The 17,343-nt window shown below is 40.7% G+C and overlaps 1 protein-coding gene across 4 annotated transcripts in view; it reads left to right on the forward strand.

Moving 5' to 3' along the window:
- Positions 1-17,343, forward strand: part of APLP2 (amyloid beta precursor like protein 2) — an 81,588-nt gene that overhangs the window by 41,857 nt on the left and 22,388 nt on the right. For all 4 annotated transcript variants that reach the window (XM_004438474.3, XM_087433932.1, XM_087433933.1 and 1 more), the window contains 5 exons: positions 2,970-3,143; positions 4,003-4,126; positions 15,129-15,241; positions 16,021-16,208; positions 16,598-16,806. In XM_004438474.3, the coding sequence (XP_004438531.2) occupies positions 2,970-3,143; positions 4,003-4,126; positions 15,129-15,241; positions 16,021-16,208; positions 16,598-16,806 (808 nt within the window). Of the gene's footprint in view, positions 1-2,969; positions 3,144-4,002; positions 4,127-15,128; positions 15,242-16,020; positions 16,209-16,597; positions 16,807-17,343 lie in introns of those variants that run through there.

The raw sequence follows: 17,343 nt of genomic DNA on the forward strand, positions 1-17,343 counted from the left end.
CTGCAGCATATTAGCTGTCTGGAACGATTCCAGTTACTCTCCTTTCTTGGTAACTGACGTGAGGAGCCACTGCTGCTTAGCTGCGTCTTCCTGTTGCTCTAACCTCTGGTGTTTAGATTCTCTTTAGGGACGGTAGTGCTGACCATCTCAGCTCAGAGATCAAATGCACTTACTCTGATGTATTGACCTCAGTGGTTGACCCATAAACGGAGCATTTCTACAGTTGGAACTCTTGTGGTCTTTTAGCCAGCAACCATAATGAGTAACATGTGGAACATAATCTTTGGGCTGATAAATGGCTGCTGGCACAACCTGGACCACTCCATGGCTGTGGCTGGGTGAGCTCACATAGCTCATTGACAGTTTCTTACCTGTATTCATTTTTGGAATTTAGGAGGTAAGTGGTCCCCACCCTCCCCCCACCCCAACATACACACTTCTGAAAGATTAGATAGCACACCCAAAATCCTATTTGTTTAATAGCTGCCTGTAATGTTAAAGTACACAAGGCCATAGAGAAAATTTAGGAAATATTACTCAACATCTTTCAGCTTTAACTGTGGTAGTTCATTTATAGCAGGTTTGGGAAACACTTTCCTGCTGGCCTGTTGGTTTGGCTTTCTTGCTTAAATATTCATCATATCTTCCTGTATTTTCTTTGTTTATTTTTGTCTGGGCATTTGAAGTAGGAAGGAAAGAACTTGGGGAGAGCACTGGTTTCCATACACAAAAGTGTCCCTGGGGTTGCCTTGCCTTGTCTCTGTACGTACCCCTTTATATGTACACCCCTTTTCCTCCATGTCATAATCCAAGTTTCCAGCCATAATCCTTAGGTATGGCTCCCAAAAGAAGGATGGCCAGTAAAAGAGGCATTTTGGGACACATCTTGAATTCGGTGTGAGAATTAAGCATACTTGTCTTGTGCATCCTTATACCTTTTAATGATTTATTTGAATTAAACATCATTACAGTGTTGCCTATAAATAAGTATGTATTTCTTTCCACAGATATCTTGAAATGTTTTTTTCTTTCTTTGCGGGGGCAGGACTTCACTAGTCTGTAGCTTCATGTGCAGTTATACTGAAGGCACAGGATCTGCCTTCTACTTTAATAAATGATTATTCATCACAGTAGGGCTACAATCAATTATAGTTAATATAGTTGCTAATTGTTCTCCTCGTTGGATTTAATTGAGGTGTTTTTCAACCCTGATTGATTTTGGCAACGTTTTAGTTCCAACTTAGCTTTGTCCCAGCTATCCAACAAGTGTCTGTGCTTCTTTCTCTTGTATTGGTAGAAAGCAGGCTAATTTCAATAAGTTCCAAAGCAAAACGTGTAGGATGGTAAATTTGTCCTGGATAAAGATCATACTGTATTTCAAAGTCAAATGTAGGCTCCTGATTAGAAGGACCATTCATGTCTAATCCATCAGCACAGTTGCCTAGAAAGCACACATTTTCCATATATTGTAAAAATCGAATCTACTTTTTAATAGGAAAACCATTTTGTGTTAATGGCTCTTTTTAAAAAGAACAACATAATAGACCATACAATCTAACCCTACCTCCCACATTTTAACATTTAAAAAGCTGTTTAATTTTTATTTTGAAAGAACTTTTACGTTAAGAGAAACCACAAAACTCCATTGTGGATGTGACCATCAATATTGGTATCTTTCTAGATGCAGAGATGCCTGTTTTTCCTAGTGCACGAGACTTTGCAGGAGCCATACTGTCATAATGCCTAAATGTTACTTCTCACCTATAATTTGTGAGCTGGTAATGGCTATGATCTTTTCACAAGGGAAAGGATCCTAGTCAATAAAAGACTTCATGGAGAAGTTGGTTATTTTTACCTAACACGAGATAAAATTGTTCATGAAATCCCTTTTAGTGTTCTATTTCCGTGAATGACAGCATCCCTCATTGAGTAACACACTCTAGACTTGACCTCTACCTCCTCCCTCGGCTAATCTGTCCCTCGGTCTTGCCTGTTTTGCTCCCTGTGATCTCTTGAGTCTTCTCCACCACACTGCCTTAGCCCCGGTACCATTATGTCTCCCTGGGACTCCATGACTCCAGCTTCCTGAGCCAATCCCCTGCATGCACTCACGTTTGCCTTCGGTCCCGTCTTCACCCTGCCACAGACAAAGCATCAGAGGTGCATTTTGAAATTAGTAACTTGGTGCTTAAAACCTCTCAGCGCTTCCAGTGATCAAGACTGAAATCTTTCCTTGGTCTACAGACTGTGTAGTCTTGTCCCTGCGTGCCTCTCCTCCCCTCTCTGACCACTCTCCACTCACAGTCTCCATTCTCTCCACATGTAGTGTTCAACGCTCTGCGCAACTGCCAGGCTCTTTAGGAAGCCTCCCTGATCACCTCCCACCCTAGTCTCAGTCAGATCCCCTTTTATGTGCTTCTTCACTGTGTGCATTTCCTTCTCAGGACGTCTGGCATGGTGACAACACGTTTTCTGTGTGTTGACTCCTGCACTAGACCGGAAGCCCCATCAGAGTGGGGGCTGTAACTTTTTGCTCACCCGTGTCTAAGCATTTAGCATGTTGCTTTACAAAATAGCTACTCAATAAAATTTTGTTGTGTGAGTGAATTGAATAAAATTACCGGAACTTTAGCCATTCTGTACTTTTGTGGTTTGATATATTAAGGAGTGGAAAGTAGATTTGCTTGTATTAGAGCAGACTGCAGTTGGATTATACGTTCCCAAGTCAGGAGTGTCCAGATGGGGAGTGGGGATTAGATTTCCCATCAACCTTTCACTTTGATTATATATGTCCAAAGGTCATTTTTCATTCTGGTCTAGCTCCTGGGGAAAGGATTTGTTTATGAAGATAAAATAGTAAATGATGAAGATTTTAAAAAGATCAGTTCTACTGTCACAAACCACTGAATGACCATGCCTTTGTGCCAGCTTCTTTGGAGTAAACCTGGAATTTTTTTTCTCTTTGGCAGGCTCTTGCAGCCAATGCTGGAACAGGATTTGCTGTCGCCGAGCCTCAGATTGCAATGTTTTGTGGGAAGTTAAATATGCATGTGAACATTCAGACTGGGAAATGGGAACCTGACCCAACAGGCACTAAGAGCTGCTTTGGAACAAAAGAAGAAGTTCTTCAGTACTGTCAGGAGGTAAGAGTGTTGCCAGAAAGTTAAAACTGCTTTGTTTCTGGGTCACGTTTGAACCTGTTTACCTTAGCAATAGATATCCTGTCGTTCTTCTCTTTTGACCTAAGAGCAAGTTGCTAATGACGGGAGCACCAGGCCTTTCATTTCTGAGTGTATGATGTGATTGAGACTTCTCAAAAGCTTTGCCTGTGTGTGCTGCAAGCTCTTAGTTCTTTCAGGAAGGAGTACTGCAGAAGCTTGGCAAATCCCGTGGAAGTGCTGCCTGGTTCTCTGGGCTTCCCACTTGTTATGGGAAGATGTGGAGCAAAACATGTGATGTGTGTGCTTGTGTTTTCCACTTGCTGATGGAAAGCGACAGTATCGTAATGACCATCTCAGGTCTGATTCAGTTCATTCTTTGGGTCAAAACTTGACCTAGAAAAGGATATGAGTTGTTTTAACTTCTTACCAAGAGTAGCATTTGGGCCAGGAAATTTCGTTAACAGACGTTTCCACAGACTTGCCTCTTAAATGTTTTAGTTCATGAATTCAGCTACTTACATGCACCCTATTAGTGGACTTGATACCTAATAGATTTGTTTTGGGCTGAAAGCTTGCTGCTTTTGTATGTCCTTAAGTAAAGATTCCTTTTTTAAGAGAATGCATTAGATGTGGTGAGGAGTCTACCTGTCAAAAGAAAACTAATAGTTATAGTATCTTTTTACTTGATGAGTTCAGTTGGAACGAGGGGCAGCAAGGTGGAGCTTTGGGTTTATTTAGGGCAGTGGTGAAGCTGAGTAAACGTGGGCACTCATCCTTACTTGCAAGTGAATGTTCCTTATGGACAGAGTCACTACTGGGGGCTTCTTCTTTTCCCTTGCAGATGTATCCCGAGCTACAGATCACGAATGTGATGGAAGCAAACCAGCCCGTCAGTGTTGACAACTGGTGCCGGAGGGACAAAAAGCAGTGCAAGAGTCACATTGTGATCCCTTTCAAGTGTCTTGGTGAGTGTCCTGTAGATGTTCTTGGTTACTTCTCAGGAAGAGGGGGCCCTTCATTTTTAAATTGAGTTTTCTCTGGGCTCACAGTGGAATATCTACATCTGGTAAGAAGCTGAGGGCTGCAGGTGTTTGTTGGCGGACTTTCTCTTTTGCGTATTGACTGCTTCCTAGCGTCAATAGTTGACTAGTCTTTGATGGTCACTGCCTTTGCCGCTCCCGTTGTGGGTGTCCTGTCTTTTTAGGATGAGCCTTTCCCATGGCACTGAGTGCTGCCCTCAGAGCAGTCAAGCTTTTTCTCACCTTGAGAGTTTGAAATTACTGTTTTACAGTCATAGGAGTGAGTGGTACTGAAGCAGCCCAAGGAATAGTCTTCTGCTTCCCTTACTTCACCCTACACACATTTGCAACGTACTGAAATCCTGTATTGTTAGTCAGACCAAACTTGTAGTTTTCAGGAGAAGAAGTGACTCCCAGCTGTCTGTGGACAATCGGGGACACCAGGGCCAGGCCGTGTGCCACCTGCCATTCTGAAGGTTCAGACTGGTGAGGGTGTTTATGACTGACTCTGTGGTTGGTGCTAACAGTCAGAGCTGACTTGAGTGAAACTGTAACTGGGTAATAATATACAAAATGTTACCATTTTATCACCCAGTGACAGAGTTGGTGCTTCAATTGCTTATTTAGTTAATGTATTCATCCTAACCACTCATCACTGACACATCCAAATTATATTTACATCTCTATAGTCTGGGTGATGCAGGAGCAGATTTGGTCATAGCAGCTTACAAGAGCAAAACAATTGATTTTAGATGATCCATGGTAGGATTAACATAGATAGAGTATTAACGTAGTTACCTTGGGTAGTTCTGTAGATGTATTTAATTTTAGCCATTAATTTAACTTAATCCCCTCCCTCCCTCCCTTCATTAAAACCTTTCCTAAAATTTCTTTTCTCACTCTCTCATGAGCAGAATGACAGGAAGAGTCAGCACCTGAAAAACAGTATATTTAAAATATGTAGCAATTACTTTGTTTTAAAAGTAGTCACTAGGGGGAAGGAGGGACAGTATATATACTTAACACCATTTACTCTAAAATTGAGCATCATGCAGTAATGTGAGACTTGTGAAAAATTTTGTGTGATGTGGTTTAAGGATGTTCTATTCCATTTGACTCTAAGAAATCTCTGGGTATGAGGTTTCATTCGTTCTTTATAAAAATCTCTATAAAATTCTCAAGCTAAATGAAACGAGAGTGTTCTTGAATATTGATAGACAATAGATAGATCACGTTTGCAATCATTTCTCCCTTTTGCATTGTTATCTGTAAAGACTTCGCAGCCTGGTCTTCCTGCTCCTTTGTGTTCCATGTCACTTGCTGGCTCCACTACTCACCCAGAACTCTGAGCTCGAGATCTGGGAGACCTTTATCTCCTCACAGCCAGTCAGTTTTCAAGCCAGCCTGATTGTTACCTCTTAAAGATGGCTTACATCCATGGTTCCCAAACAGTACACTGAGGTGTCCCAGGGCATTGCAGCAAACCCATAGGACATTGCAGGATGTTTTTGATTTTCAAGGGAAACATCCATTAGATGTCCCGTGAACTACTAGCTGGAGGTACTCAGTTTCAACGTCAGATCATTTCATCCCTTTTGATGATCTCGTATCTTTGCGGAGCTGTATTTTAGTGGTTCCTGTGATAAAAAGCCAGCATCACACCAGAATTGCGTTAGAAGAAACGAGGGTGGTGGTGTTCAGTTGATTGCAGCGTTGGAGGAGTTGTGCAGTGCCCAGCAGCACTAAGTTGTTAGGACACTGGTACTTGCTGAGTTGCGGGACCTGAATTCTGAACTTCCGAGTGTTCTTTTGGCCTGGAGGTGCTGTGAAAAAATTACTGAGATGCTCAGGGTGCTGTGTCTTGAGAAAGTTTGGGAACCTCTGGTTTATATCCTTCTCCTCCATCTGACTTCACGGCTCTGCTTCAGCTTTTCATCGTTTCCTGCCTGGACTGTGACAACAGCACCCATGCGTGTTGCTCAGTTCTTTTGTCTAGTCTGTTGCCCTCAGTGATCTAAGATGGAGATTGAATTGTCTCTCCTGCACATGAAACACTTCAGTAGCTCTTCTTCACCTAAAAATATGTTTAATTAAGCTCCTTAGCATGGCTTAAAATCTCCATAATGTGGCCCTTGCTTGGCTCTTCCCTGTTCTCTCCCACCCCTGCTCTGGGTGTCACCCTTCATCAACACTGACTTCTCATGGCTCCTGGCCACACATCCTCCAGTCTCGTTGTTTCGAATGACTTTACTTACTTTGCTTGGGAAGTTCTCCCTTTAAGACTTATCTCAGGGGATGCCTCCTTTAAAGGAAGCTTTTCCTCCTGGTCTCATTTTCTATCTAGATATCCAGATTTCTGTAGTATCCTTGTTGTTGCCATTGCACCTCTCACACTGTACAAGGATGATCTGTTTATGTATCTTTCTCCAACTACATTGTAAACACCTGGAAAGCAGAGACCGTGCTTGTCTTCTTTGTCCCCTCAGCACCATGACAGTGCCAGAACATACGATACACTCTTTATGATAATTACAAGACAAGACTGCTACCATAACTGGTACACAACAAAAATTTTATTTTACTGCTTTATTTTCCAAATTCGGTAGTTAGAATTTTTCAGTGTGTTACAGAACCAGACAATGAAATGATATTGTCATTAACTGAATGCATAAAAGACAATTTGACGATAAACCATTCGATACCTTCTTTGCATCGTGGTCACTGAAAAAAGCATTATGTAGTCTTCGATGTTAGTTAATTACACCAACATCCATTTGGACAACTTCTTAACCAGTAAGTAGAGCTCTCCATTGGTATTTTTAAATAAATCAGTTGCCTGAGCCTAAGCTAGTGAGGGACCAGGTCACTGGAGTTTAAGGGGGGTAGTAGGAGAGAAATACTGCCAGTTCTTCCTTGTCATCATTTAAGAAGCAGATTTTCATGTCTGTCTGTTCCCCTTTCTCCCATTTAGAGTACCAGGTAGAACTGACATTGGGTAAAAATCAGCACCACCTTTTTTCCCCCATAGAATCCTTAGAAAGCCTTTTGGTAATAGTCTTTTAGAGTTGCCTTTGCCTTTTTTTTGGAGGAAGATTAGCCCTGAGCTAACACCTATTGCCAATCCTCCTCTTTTTTGCTGAGGAAGATTGGCCCTGGGCTAGCATCCATGCCCATCTCCCTCTACTTTATGTGGGACGCCTGCCACAGCGTGGCCTAATGAGTGGTGCACATGTCCGCGCTTGGGATCTGAACCTGTGAACCCCAGGCCGCCAAAAGCGGAGCACGTGAACTTAACCACTGTGCCACTGGGCCAGCCCCGCCTGTGCCTTTTTAATTTAAAAATTATAACAATTTAAAAATAATTTCAGGGGCTGGCCCAGTGGCCTAGTGGTTAAGTGCGTGCGCTCTGCTGCGGCGGCCCAGGTTCAGATCCTGGGCACTCACCGACGCACAGCTTGTCAAGCCATGCTGTGGCGGTGTCCCATATAAAGTGGAGGAAGATGGGCACAGATGTTACCCCAGGGCCAGTCTTCCTCAGCAAAAAAAAAAAAAAAAGAGGAGGATTGCAGATGTTAGCTCAGGGCTGATCTTCCTCACAAAAAAACAAAAAGAACCACCATAGAAAAAATAAAAAGTAAAATAAAAATAATTTCAGGTTCGCAGAATGGTTGCAAAAATAGTACAAAGAGCTCTCATATACCCTTTCCTCAGATTTTCCAACTGTTAAATTTTGATTAGTATGGTAAGATTAATCTTATTATTTACCCTCCCAACCACTGGGTTTCGTTTTTGTTTTTTGAATCGTGTAAGTTGCAGACATGGTGTCCTTTTATCACTTCACGCTATGGCGTACGTTTTCTAAAAACAAGGACATTATCCTGTGTAACCGTAATACGGTCATCAAAATCAGGAGATTATTATTGATCCAATATCTAAGCTATGGACCCTATTCAAGCTTCACCTGTCATTCTGATAATACCAGGGTCTAATTCAAGATGACATGTTGGATTTACTTCTCTCTGTAGTCTTTCATGACCTTGACATTTTTAAAGAGTACAGGCTAGTTACTTTGTAGAATGCCTTGTAATTTGGGTTTATCTTATGATCCTTTTGATGTCTGTGTTTTTGAGGGGAATGTCACAGAAGTGTTCTTCTCTCTGTATCATGTTTGGAGTTGCATGATCTCATTTTGTTCTATTGATAACTTTTATCACCTGGCTAAGATGGTGTCTGCATTCATTCATTTATTTTGTTATGGACTCGTTGTCCAGATTTTGCTAATGGGAACCCCTTCATGTTGGTTCCTGTGTCCTTTTACCATGTCCCTATCATTCTTTGAAAACTTCCTTACTTTCTGGTACAAAAAGATGCTCCAGGCTCATCCTGTATTTTCCCTCTCCTACCTCTGGAGTCAGCCATTTCTCCAAGAAGCCTTGGTTTCTTTTACTGGGGAATGGTATTTAGAAACCAAGATCTGGGCTTTTGGTGCGCTTACTGCTAATAGGATGTTATCGCTTCTAGGCCCACTCAACAGACAGAGCTAAGAAATATATGTATGTATGCATATACATGCACATATAAATTTATATTTCTATGTAAATTTGTGTATATTAAAAACAGTGAGCTCATAGTGATACTTCCAATTCCATTATCCTCAGTATGTTTACTTATTTGCTCAATATCCCCTGTAAATAATCAGTCTCTCTGCTTTTTAAAAACAGATTTTTTGAGATATAATTGACATACTATAATATAATTCACCCATTTTGAAGTATACGGTTTAATCATTTATAGTATATTTGCTGAGTTACTAAACCATACACAATTCTTTTAATATATGAACTGTACTAAAAATTAGTACAGTAAAAAGTGAGAATCTCGTACATTTTGTTCACCAAAGTATCCACAGTAAGTCCTTTATACATATCAAGATGAGTACTACATGTTGGAGTAAGAGATGGTAGTAGTGTGGTTAGCTTCAGCTCTGAAACACTCTGAGATATTACTGCCTAGCAAACACAGCGCATAGGCAGGCCAGAGGGTGAGGAGATGGGGGAGGGGGGCAAGATCTGTCTGTATTTTTGGGTGCCTCTACTACTCGGTTTGGATGTCCCAGGGGCACTATTTTTGTTGTTGTTTCGCTAGGTTAAGGGGAAGAATGTGTCTTGATTAGCACACTTGAAGACAGTTTGAGAGTGAATATAGGTTGCTGGCAGTGTTGGCATCAAGTCTGGAGTCTCACTGTCGATAGACATCTGTGTTCACCTTGCTCATCTCTGCCTCTTCTGAGAGCATGCTTAACTATCCATCAATGTGACTCTTAAACTGATGTTTAGTATATTTGGGGAGACATTACTGTGCATTCTTCCCCCTCCTCAAGAGGAACCTATATCTTATTATTACTAATTGCCTCTATTTATAAAATTTTATCTTCATAAATAAATAAATAGGGTGATCTGAGTAGGACAGAGTTGGTGATGAAGAAGCAAAACTGCTGGTATTTTGGGGGAAGGAGTTAGTCATCTCTGACGTTTATATATAGACTGGTCCCTGTACCAAAAGAAGAGAGCTTTGTAAGCCTGTGACTGTGTTTGTTTTGGGTTATTTTTGGAAGGAGATTTGGACAGGGAGTATTACTGTAATGTGAAGACTACCAAAGAAAGTTCTTGTTCTAAGAAGCTTTGAGGTGCAGTCTTTAGCAACTGCACCTTGGTATCTTGGAGCGGCTCACTCGTCCATCATAGGTGTCCATTTGCAAGTTGTCTTCTACCTTTAAATTCATGACAGCCCATCAACTGTTCACCCTGTTCCTAGTGTGGACCCTTGTGCAAGGTGTATGTTTCTGCTCATGAGAATTGTTCTGGGTCTTTAACTTCTCAAAGCCGTATTTACTTCAAAGACATCTGCTAGGGATGGCTACCAGACCTCACAAGAACTTGCCTTAATTCTCTTGGTTTACTCTTCATTGCAAAAGGCTTTCTCCCACCTGGTTACAGCTTCCAAGAGCCCCATAAATGACATGGTCTTCCTATTTGCAGCTGGAGAGTACTTTTGCAGGTTTATTTATACATGTGAGTGTTGGTGCTGGGGGCTTCCCCGAGTGGATGAACAGCCTTTGTTATTTTGAAAAGAATTTCAGCCACTCTGAAAAACTCTAAAACCTGATGGCTGCCATGGCCCTGCTGTGGGGAGGTGGTAGGGAAGAAGAACAGAATCACAGTGAGTGGGTAGCGGCTGCAGATAAACCATAAATGCAATTAGATGAAATCCTATAGGTTAGGTTTTGCTAAATTGCCGTGTTCATTGATCAGCGTCTTAAATCGAATAGCGAAAACAATACAGCTTTCTGTTTGCCCAGTGACTTAGGAAATTGTGGCCATTATCTGTTGTACTCCAGCTGATTAAATTGAAGATTGTTACAAACTTGGATAAACTTTTAAAGTGAGACCAAACCATTTTCAATATTCTTCTTTAAAACAGTAATACTGATCTGCCTAGGCCAGTTTTTTTTCCTAGAAGCTTCTGATAAATAATTGTAGCAAAAGCAAAAAGTGGGATGACAAGAACTGATGCTGGGATTGAAATGTGTTCCTCTTTTATATTATTTGTTAAAATAATTTTTCAATACAAGAAGTTGGGGAGAGGGGAAGCAAAAACAATCATTTCTAGTTTCTGCACTCAGTTAACCATGATTAACATTTTGGTGTATAGACAAGACTTTTTCTTTGAACACACATGGAAATGTGTATGCTTTTAAATGCTTTTTTTCCCCTAAATGGGATCATACTATATATGCTCTCCTATTTATTGTTTTGTTTTTTAAGTTAACATTTATTGGGCATCTATTATATGCTATTCTTAGGGATATATACATCTTTGAATAAAAGACAAACTTGGCCTTAAGTTAATCAGGCTGAGGGAGGAGGGATTAGGGACATGAGGTGTGTTTATTGCTTTTGTTTATTTGTTTAATGATTTTTTAAAATTATTAAACCATCATGGAAATTTTTCCATGTTAAATATAGACATAAACCATATTTCTTATGACCCCATGGTATTCCATCGTATATAGGTACCGTTATTTAACTAATTCCCTATTGATGGACATTTAGATTAGTTCTGATTTTTTTTTTTTTTTTTGATATTAACAACACTAGTGAAAATCTTTGTTTACTTGCTTAATTGTTTCCTTAGAGTATATTTTTAGAATTGTAATTGTCGAATCAAAGAATACTCTTTTTTTTATTTTTATATCTTAGTTTATTTTCAAATTCAATGGTGTTAATTCTTTTTTAGTTTTTAGAGGTCAGACAGATCGACTGAATCATGGAATAGCTGAAGAATTTAATTTTACAGTTTAGTATGGGGTTAATTATTAAGTTTCTGGCTTTAAAAAAAAAGTTTTGGTTTTAAACTTAATTTTTATCCTGAAATATTTCGACCATACTGAAAAGACAGAACATAATATGATGGTCACTCACGCGCTCACCATCCTGATTTAAGTTCTTCAACATTTTGCCATATTTGCTTCATCTCCATCTTAATTTTTATTAAAGGGATTAAATGTTCCAAAGTCCCATCCTTACATCTGTTTCCCTCCCTCTCTCGAGAGGTAACCGCCACACCGTTGTTAGCATGTATCATTCTCATGCGTGTTTGTATACTTTTGCTACATACGTGAGTATCTGTAAACAATGTGTTATAAAACTTACATTAATGTTATCCTGACCTTTTACAGCTGGCTCTTACTTTACATTTTTGGGTTTATCTAAGTGATATAAGTAGATGTAGTTAATTCATTTTTACCTTGATATATAGTATTCTGCTGTATTAAAAAAAATCCAGTTTGGGGCTGGCCCCGTGGCTTAGCAGTTAAGTGCGTGTGCTCGGCTACTGGTGGCCCGGGTTAGGATCCCGGGCGCGCTCCAACGCACCGCTTGTCCGGCCATGCTGAGCCGGCGTCCCACATACAGCAACTATAGAAGGATGTGCAACTATGACATACAACTATCTACTGGGGCTTTGGGGGAAAAAAAAAAGGAGGAGGATTGGCAATAGATGTTAGCTCAGAGCCGGTCTTCCTCAGCAAAAAGAGGAGGATTAGCATGGATGTTAGCTCAGGGCTATCTTCGTCACGCACAAAAAAAATCCAGTTCGGTTATTTTTTCTATAAAATATATATCGAGTAATGAAGTTGCTGTTTTAATTTTTTTTTTCTGATGTTGCAATTGTACATATAAAATTGCGATTTTACAAATTAAAGTATATTAACTGTTGCCTAACTATAGATTTCTTTATGTTAATTATGGTTGTATAGTTTGCTTTGTATAAAACTAATTACTCAACTCAAGACTTGAACAGTGTAACATCAGTAAGTAGTCAGAGCTAACACTTACCTCGTGCTCAGTGCTTACTGTGTACCAGATTCTGCTCTGAGCTTTTCATGTGTTGTATATATTACATCATTCCATCCTCACAACAACCAGGTAAGGAAACTGAGGCACAGAAGGTCTAGTAACTTGCCCAAGACCACTCTGTTAGTAACGATGGTGCTGAGACTGAACCCTGGCATTTAACCCTGTACATGCTGCCTCTTATATATACTCCTTTGTTGTTTTTTGTCATAAATTAACAAATATGAAAAGTGCCTAGTCGATACAGAATAGTCACATTAAACAATGTGAGTTGGTGGTTATATGTCAGAATTTAAGTAATTTCTACTTAGATTGAGTATCAGAGTTGTTTCTCCTAATAGAGGCAAATCCTGGTTTACCATTGGGGTTTTTGTTTTTTTAAGCTTTGCTTGTAACTCTAGTTGATTGGTAACGTTTGTTTCCACCTCCCTAGAGCCTCTAGGGCCCTCAAGGGCAGCACCAAGTCTGTTACCTTTGTGTTCCTGGGTTAGTGTCAAATTGAGCTCTTTGGCCCCAAAGTCCCTGTACTAATAGCAGTGTGAAACCTAACTACCATGTGTAAGGCTGTTTTGGTGTGAGGAGGCTGTGTTTACTGCCCCAGCTTGTAATGTCAGGAGCACATCTTCCCCCTCATAGTAGATCACTGGGGTAGTAGAAGGGCTGACCGCTCCAGTGCCCAGTGACCGAGGCTGAGCCCAAGGGGTCCCGAAGGACCAGGCCAAGAGGACGAAGCTGGAGAGTGGGTCTGCATAGACTTTGCACTAGTTCAAAGCCCCAAGACCTTTCTCAGGCCAGATTACTTTCTTATTATACTTTGCCTTTTTTTTTTTTTTTTTTTTTTTAAACCCGAGGGGTTAGCCTGCCTGCTTCCTTTCCCGTGCTTCTACTTAACTGCATCTCTCCCTGAGCTAACCACACACATCTCTCCCTCTGGGTTTTCCACTTAGACCCTGTATGGAGCCAATTGGTGATGCATCAGAATCACCTAGGATGCTTGTTTAATGCTAATTACTAAGTCCTACCTTAGACCTGCTGAATCAGAATCTCTGGGTAATAATGCAGTGAGTTTTTAGCTTTTTATTATGGGAGTTACAGACATATCCAAACACAGAGAAAATAATACCATTAGCCCTAATGTACTGTTGCCCAGCTGTATAATGATCATCAATTCATGAGCCACTCTTTCATCCCCGCTCCCACCTACCCCTGATTATTTGGAAACAAATCACAGATACCATTTTTTTCTCTGTAAATACTTCAGCATGTATTTCTAAAAGATAAGGATTCTATTTTCTAAACAGCTATGTGAATTCTCCCCCCAGCCTTTTATTTTTGAAAAGTTTTAGACCTAGAGAAGAAAATGTAATAGTGAATACTTCTATACCCTTTACTGAGGTTCTCTGATTTTGCCTTATTTATCTATCTCACTGTGTGTGTGTGTGTGTGTGTGTGTGTGTATTATCTATTTTTTTTGTTGTTAAACCATTTGAAAGCAAGTTGGGACATTATGATAGTTCACCTCTAAATATTTCAGCCTGTTCTTCCTAAGAGCGAGGACACTGTCCTATATATAACTATGATACAGTAATCACATTTTGGACAATTTCCCTAAATGTCCAAATAATGTCCTTTATACTTCGTTTTAAAAAGAATAACACATTATATTTGATCTAGAACAATTCCCCAGTCTTTTTTCTTTTTTTTTTTAATCTTTTATGACAATGATAATTTTTAAGAGTCTAGGCCATTTGTTTAACAGAATATCCCTGAATTTGAATTTGTCTTATGGTTTTATTATGATTAGATTCAAATGACATTATTTGGGCAGAAAGACTATGTAGGTGATGTGTTCTTCTTAGGATATCGCTTATGTCAGCTTGCCCATTATTGGTGATGTTAAGCAGTCACCTGGGTAAGGTAGTGTCTGCCAGAGTTTCCCATTGCAAAGGCACCTGTTCCCCTTTGTAATTAACCTTCCATTGATGGATCTTACCTGAATCAGTTATTACAGTGGTGGTTTGTCTTAGGTGTCTCTAAGTACACAAAGGGCTAAAATAAGATTCATTGGTATGTTAGGCGAACACCCAGTGTTAGTTTCCTGAGCATTTTGTTACTAGAACCGATGTGGGTAGAAATAGGGAAGTAAGCAGCTAGGAATGTTGTGCGTGTGAAATCAGAGGTGATGGGGAGTAGCTGTGTGTGCTTGAGGTCGTGGAGGAGGAATCCTTTTCCAATTCTCCCTGTCGTTTGTTGCTGTAGCCCTGCAATGGGAGTGTAAGGGCTTGAGGTCAGGGAAGAGGGAGGCAAGTCCCAGGCATCATGGCTGTAACAGAAAGTCGAGCTCCAGGGGCTGTGTGCCTGGAGCTATAACGTCCAACTGGCCTTTGAAGATGAGAGATGTACATGAGCCGTATACATTAGAGACTGTTCTTGTCTACACCTGACTCTGTAACTGTCATAATAATCTGCAGTGAGGGTTGTTTTCACCTTGAATCATGATCAGGTTGGCTTCTGACAAAGCCTCTCTTTTCCAGTGGGTGAATTTGTAAGTGATGTTCTGCTAGTTCCAGAAAAGTGCCAGTTTTTCCACAAAGAGCGGATGGAGGTGTGTGAAAATCACCAGCATTGGCACACTGTCGTCAAAGAGGTAAAAGAATGGATGTAAAAAGTCAAGTGTTTTTCTCTTAGAAGAGAAAGTAGCATTTTTCTACAAACCTTAGCAACATTTTAAATTAATTTTCTTTATTTTCCCTTTATCTCTTGAAAATTTACAATGACTTGTATCTTTTCAATTGAAATATTTGGGAGCAGAATAGATATTTTTGTACGGAAGTACAGTGTGGACAGTCCAGCCCCTAAAGTTAAGGATGTTAAAAAGATTGTAAAGTGAGGATGCTGTCGGCAGGGCTCCCAAGAAAGCCGTCCTAAACCCAGAGCCCATGTGGAAAGAGCCAATTATAGGAAATCGGGACGTACATACTGATGGGATTGGATGTCATTCCCTTCTTCCAGTGGAGAGATGTACCCTTTCTTCTGCTTGTCTTCTGTAGTGAAGGTGACTCTGCCTCCAGTCAGTTGTCTCTTTGGTCAAATTTTGAAGCAGGACCCTCATCAATGAGGAATGTAAATTTAACTTTACATTTACACTCTAACTGGTGTTGATAATTACCAGAAGAAACTCTGTTTTCCTTAATTTTTTCCAACTTTGGACTTTCAAAATTTTTGGCCCAGATGTTAAGCAAAATTTGTAAATCTTCTTAAAATAATAGCATCACAGCTTTTTGGCAGAAAATTTGTGTGTCCATGAGAGATAGCATTACATTGCTGTTTGATAAGGATTTCTTTTGGATAAAGCTAGGGATGGGGAGTATTTGACCAGATTTACTGTGGGGTGTGTTCTGATGTTGGTGTATGGGTTCCTTTTAGGCCTGTCTGACTCAGGGAATGACCTTATATAGCTATGGCATGCTGCTACCCTGCGGGGTAGACCAGTTCCACGGCACTGAATATGTGTGCTGCCCTCAGACAAAGATCATTGAATCTACTGTGTCAAAAGAAGAGGAGGAAGAGGAAGAGGAGGAGGAGGAAGAGGAAGACTATGATATTTATAAAAGGTAAACTCTTGTCCTGGGCTTGTGAAATCGTTTTGCTGGTGTCTTGGGTGCTCGTCCCTACTTGTGGATCAAGTGGGCATGCCCTCATCCACGCTGGACTTGAGCCAGCTTCATTTCATTCTAGCTGTAGCTGATCACGGGAGCACCAGTGGCTTTCTGCTTTGTCTTGTTCCGGGCCACACTGTTTTCTGCAGGTTAATGCAGTCCCCGCTCACGAACTCTTCTCTTTTGCTGATGTAGCTGGGCTGAGGGCTTTAGTGGCACAGTTAAATGTGAGTTGAGCTTATTTCCTGTCTCTGTTTTTGTGTTTCAAAATAGGGAAGAGAATCATTGTTGTGCTTTGTGTATTTGAATTGGTATTAACCTTCCTCTTTTATTGTGACCTTTAGTGAATTTCCTACTGAAGCAGATTTGGAAGACTTCACGGAGGCAGCTGTGGATGCAGATGACGAGGATGAGGAAGAAGGGGAGGAAGTGGTGGAAGATCGTGATTACTACTATGACACCTTTAAAGGAGATGACTACAATGAGGAGAACCCAACTGAACCCAGCAATGATGGGACTGTTTCAGAAAAGGAAATTATTCACGATGTTAAAGGTAACCCGATGTGGAGCCATGGCGTTAAAATCCATACGGTAATCATTTACTTAGAATTTTGGGCTGCGTTTGTCCCAGGTAAGTCACAGAGGAGAGGTGGTGCTTCTCTGTGCTGAAGGTGAGGGCACCTCTCCAGTGCGCTGGTGGTGCCATCTTAGCAGTGGATGGCTGGGCCTCTGCAGGGTCCGGCAGTTGACACATCCAGGAGGAGATGCAGAACCGAATCTGAAAACTATCCTTTGCATTGTAAGGACTTAACTGGAGAATAAGAGAGACGATGTGGTCTAGCAAAATGTTCTCTCCCCAAGGGGAGCTCCCCCCCGCCACCACCAAGTACTGCCAAAGCCCCGACCTTCTAGAATGGAAATAACTTCCTTGGTTTTTCTTTTCCTGAGTGTATTCCAATCTGTAGGCTGCGCTGTTTATCCATTAGAAAGATTGTAGCTGGGAGGGTGGAATTTAATGACCTACTACTGGTGAGGAATTGGGGCCAGCAGTTTTTTTATCTTGCCAATTTTTTTAAAAAGTCGACAGTTC

Source organism: Ceratotherium simum, chromosome 7, assembly GCF_057802395.1.
Source record: "Ceratotherium simum simum isolate JZ-2026a chromosome 7, ASM5780239v1, whole genome shotgun sequence".
Classification (NCBI taxonomy): Eukaryota; Metazoa; Chordata; class Mammalia; order Perissodactyla; family Rhinocerotidae; genus Ceratotherium; species Ceratotherium simum.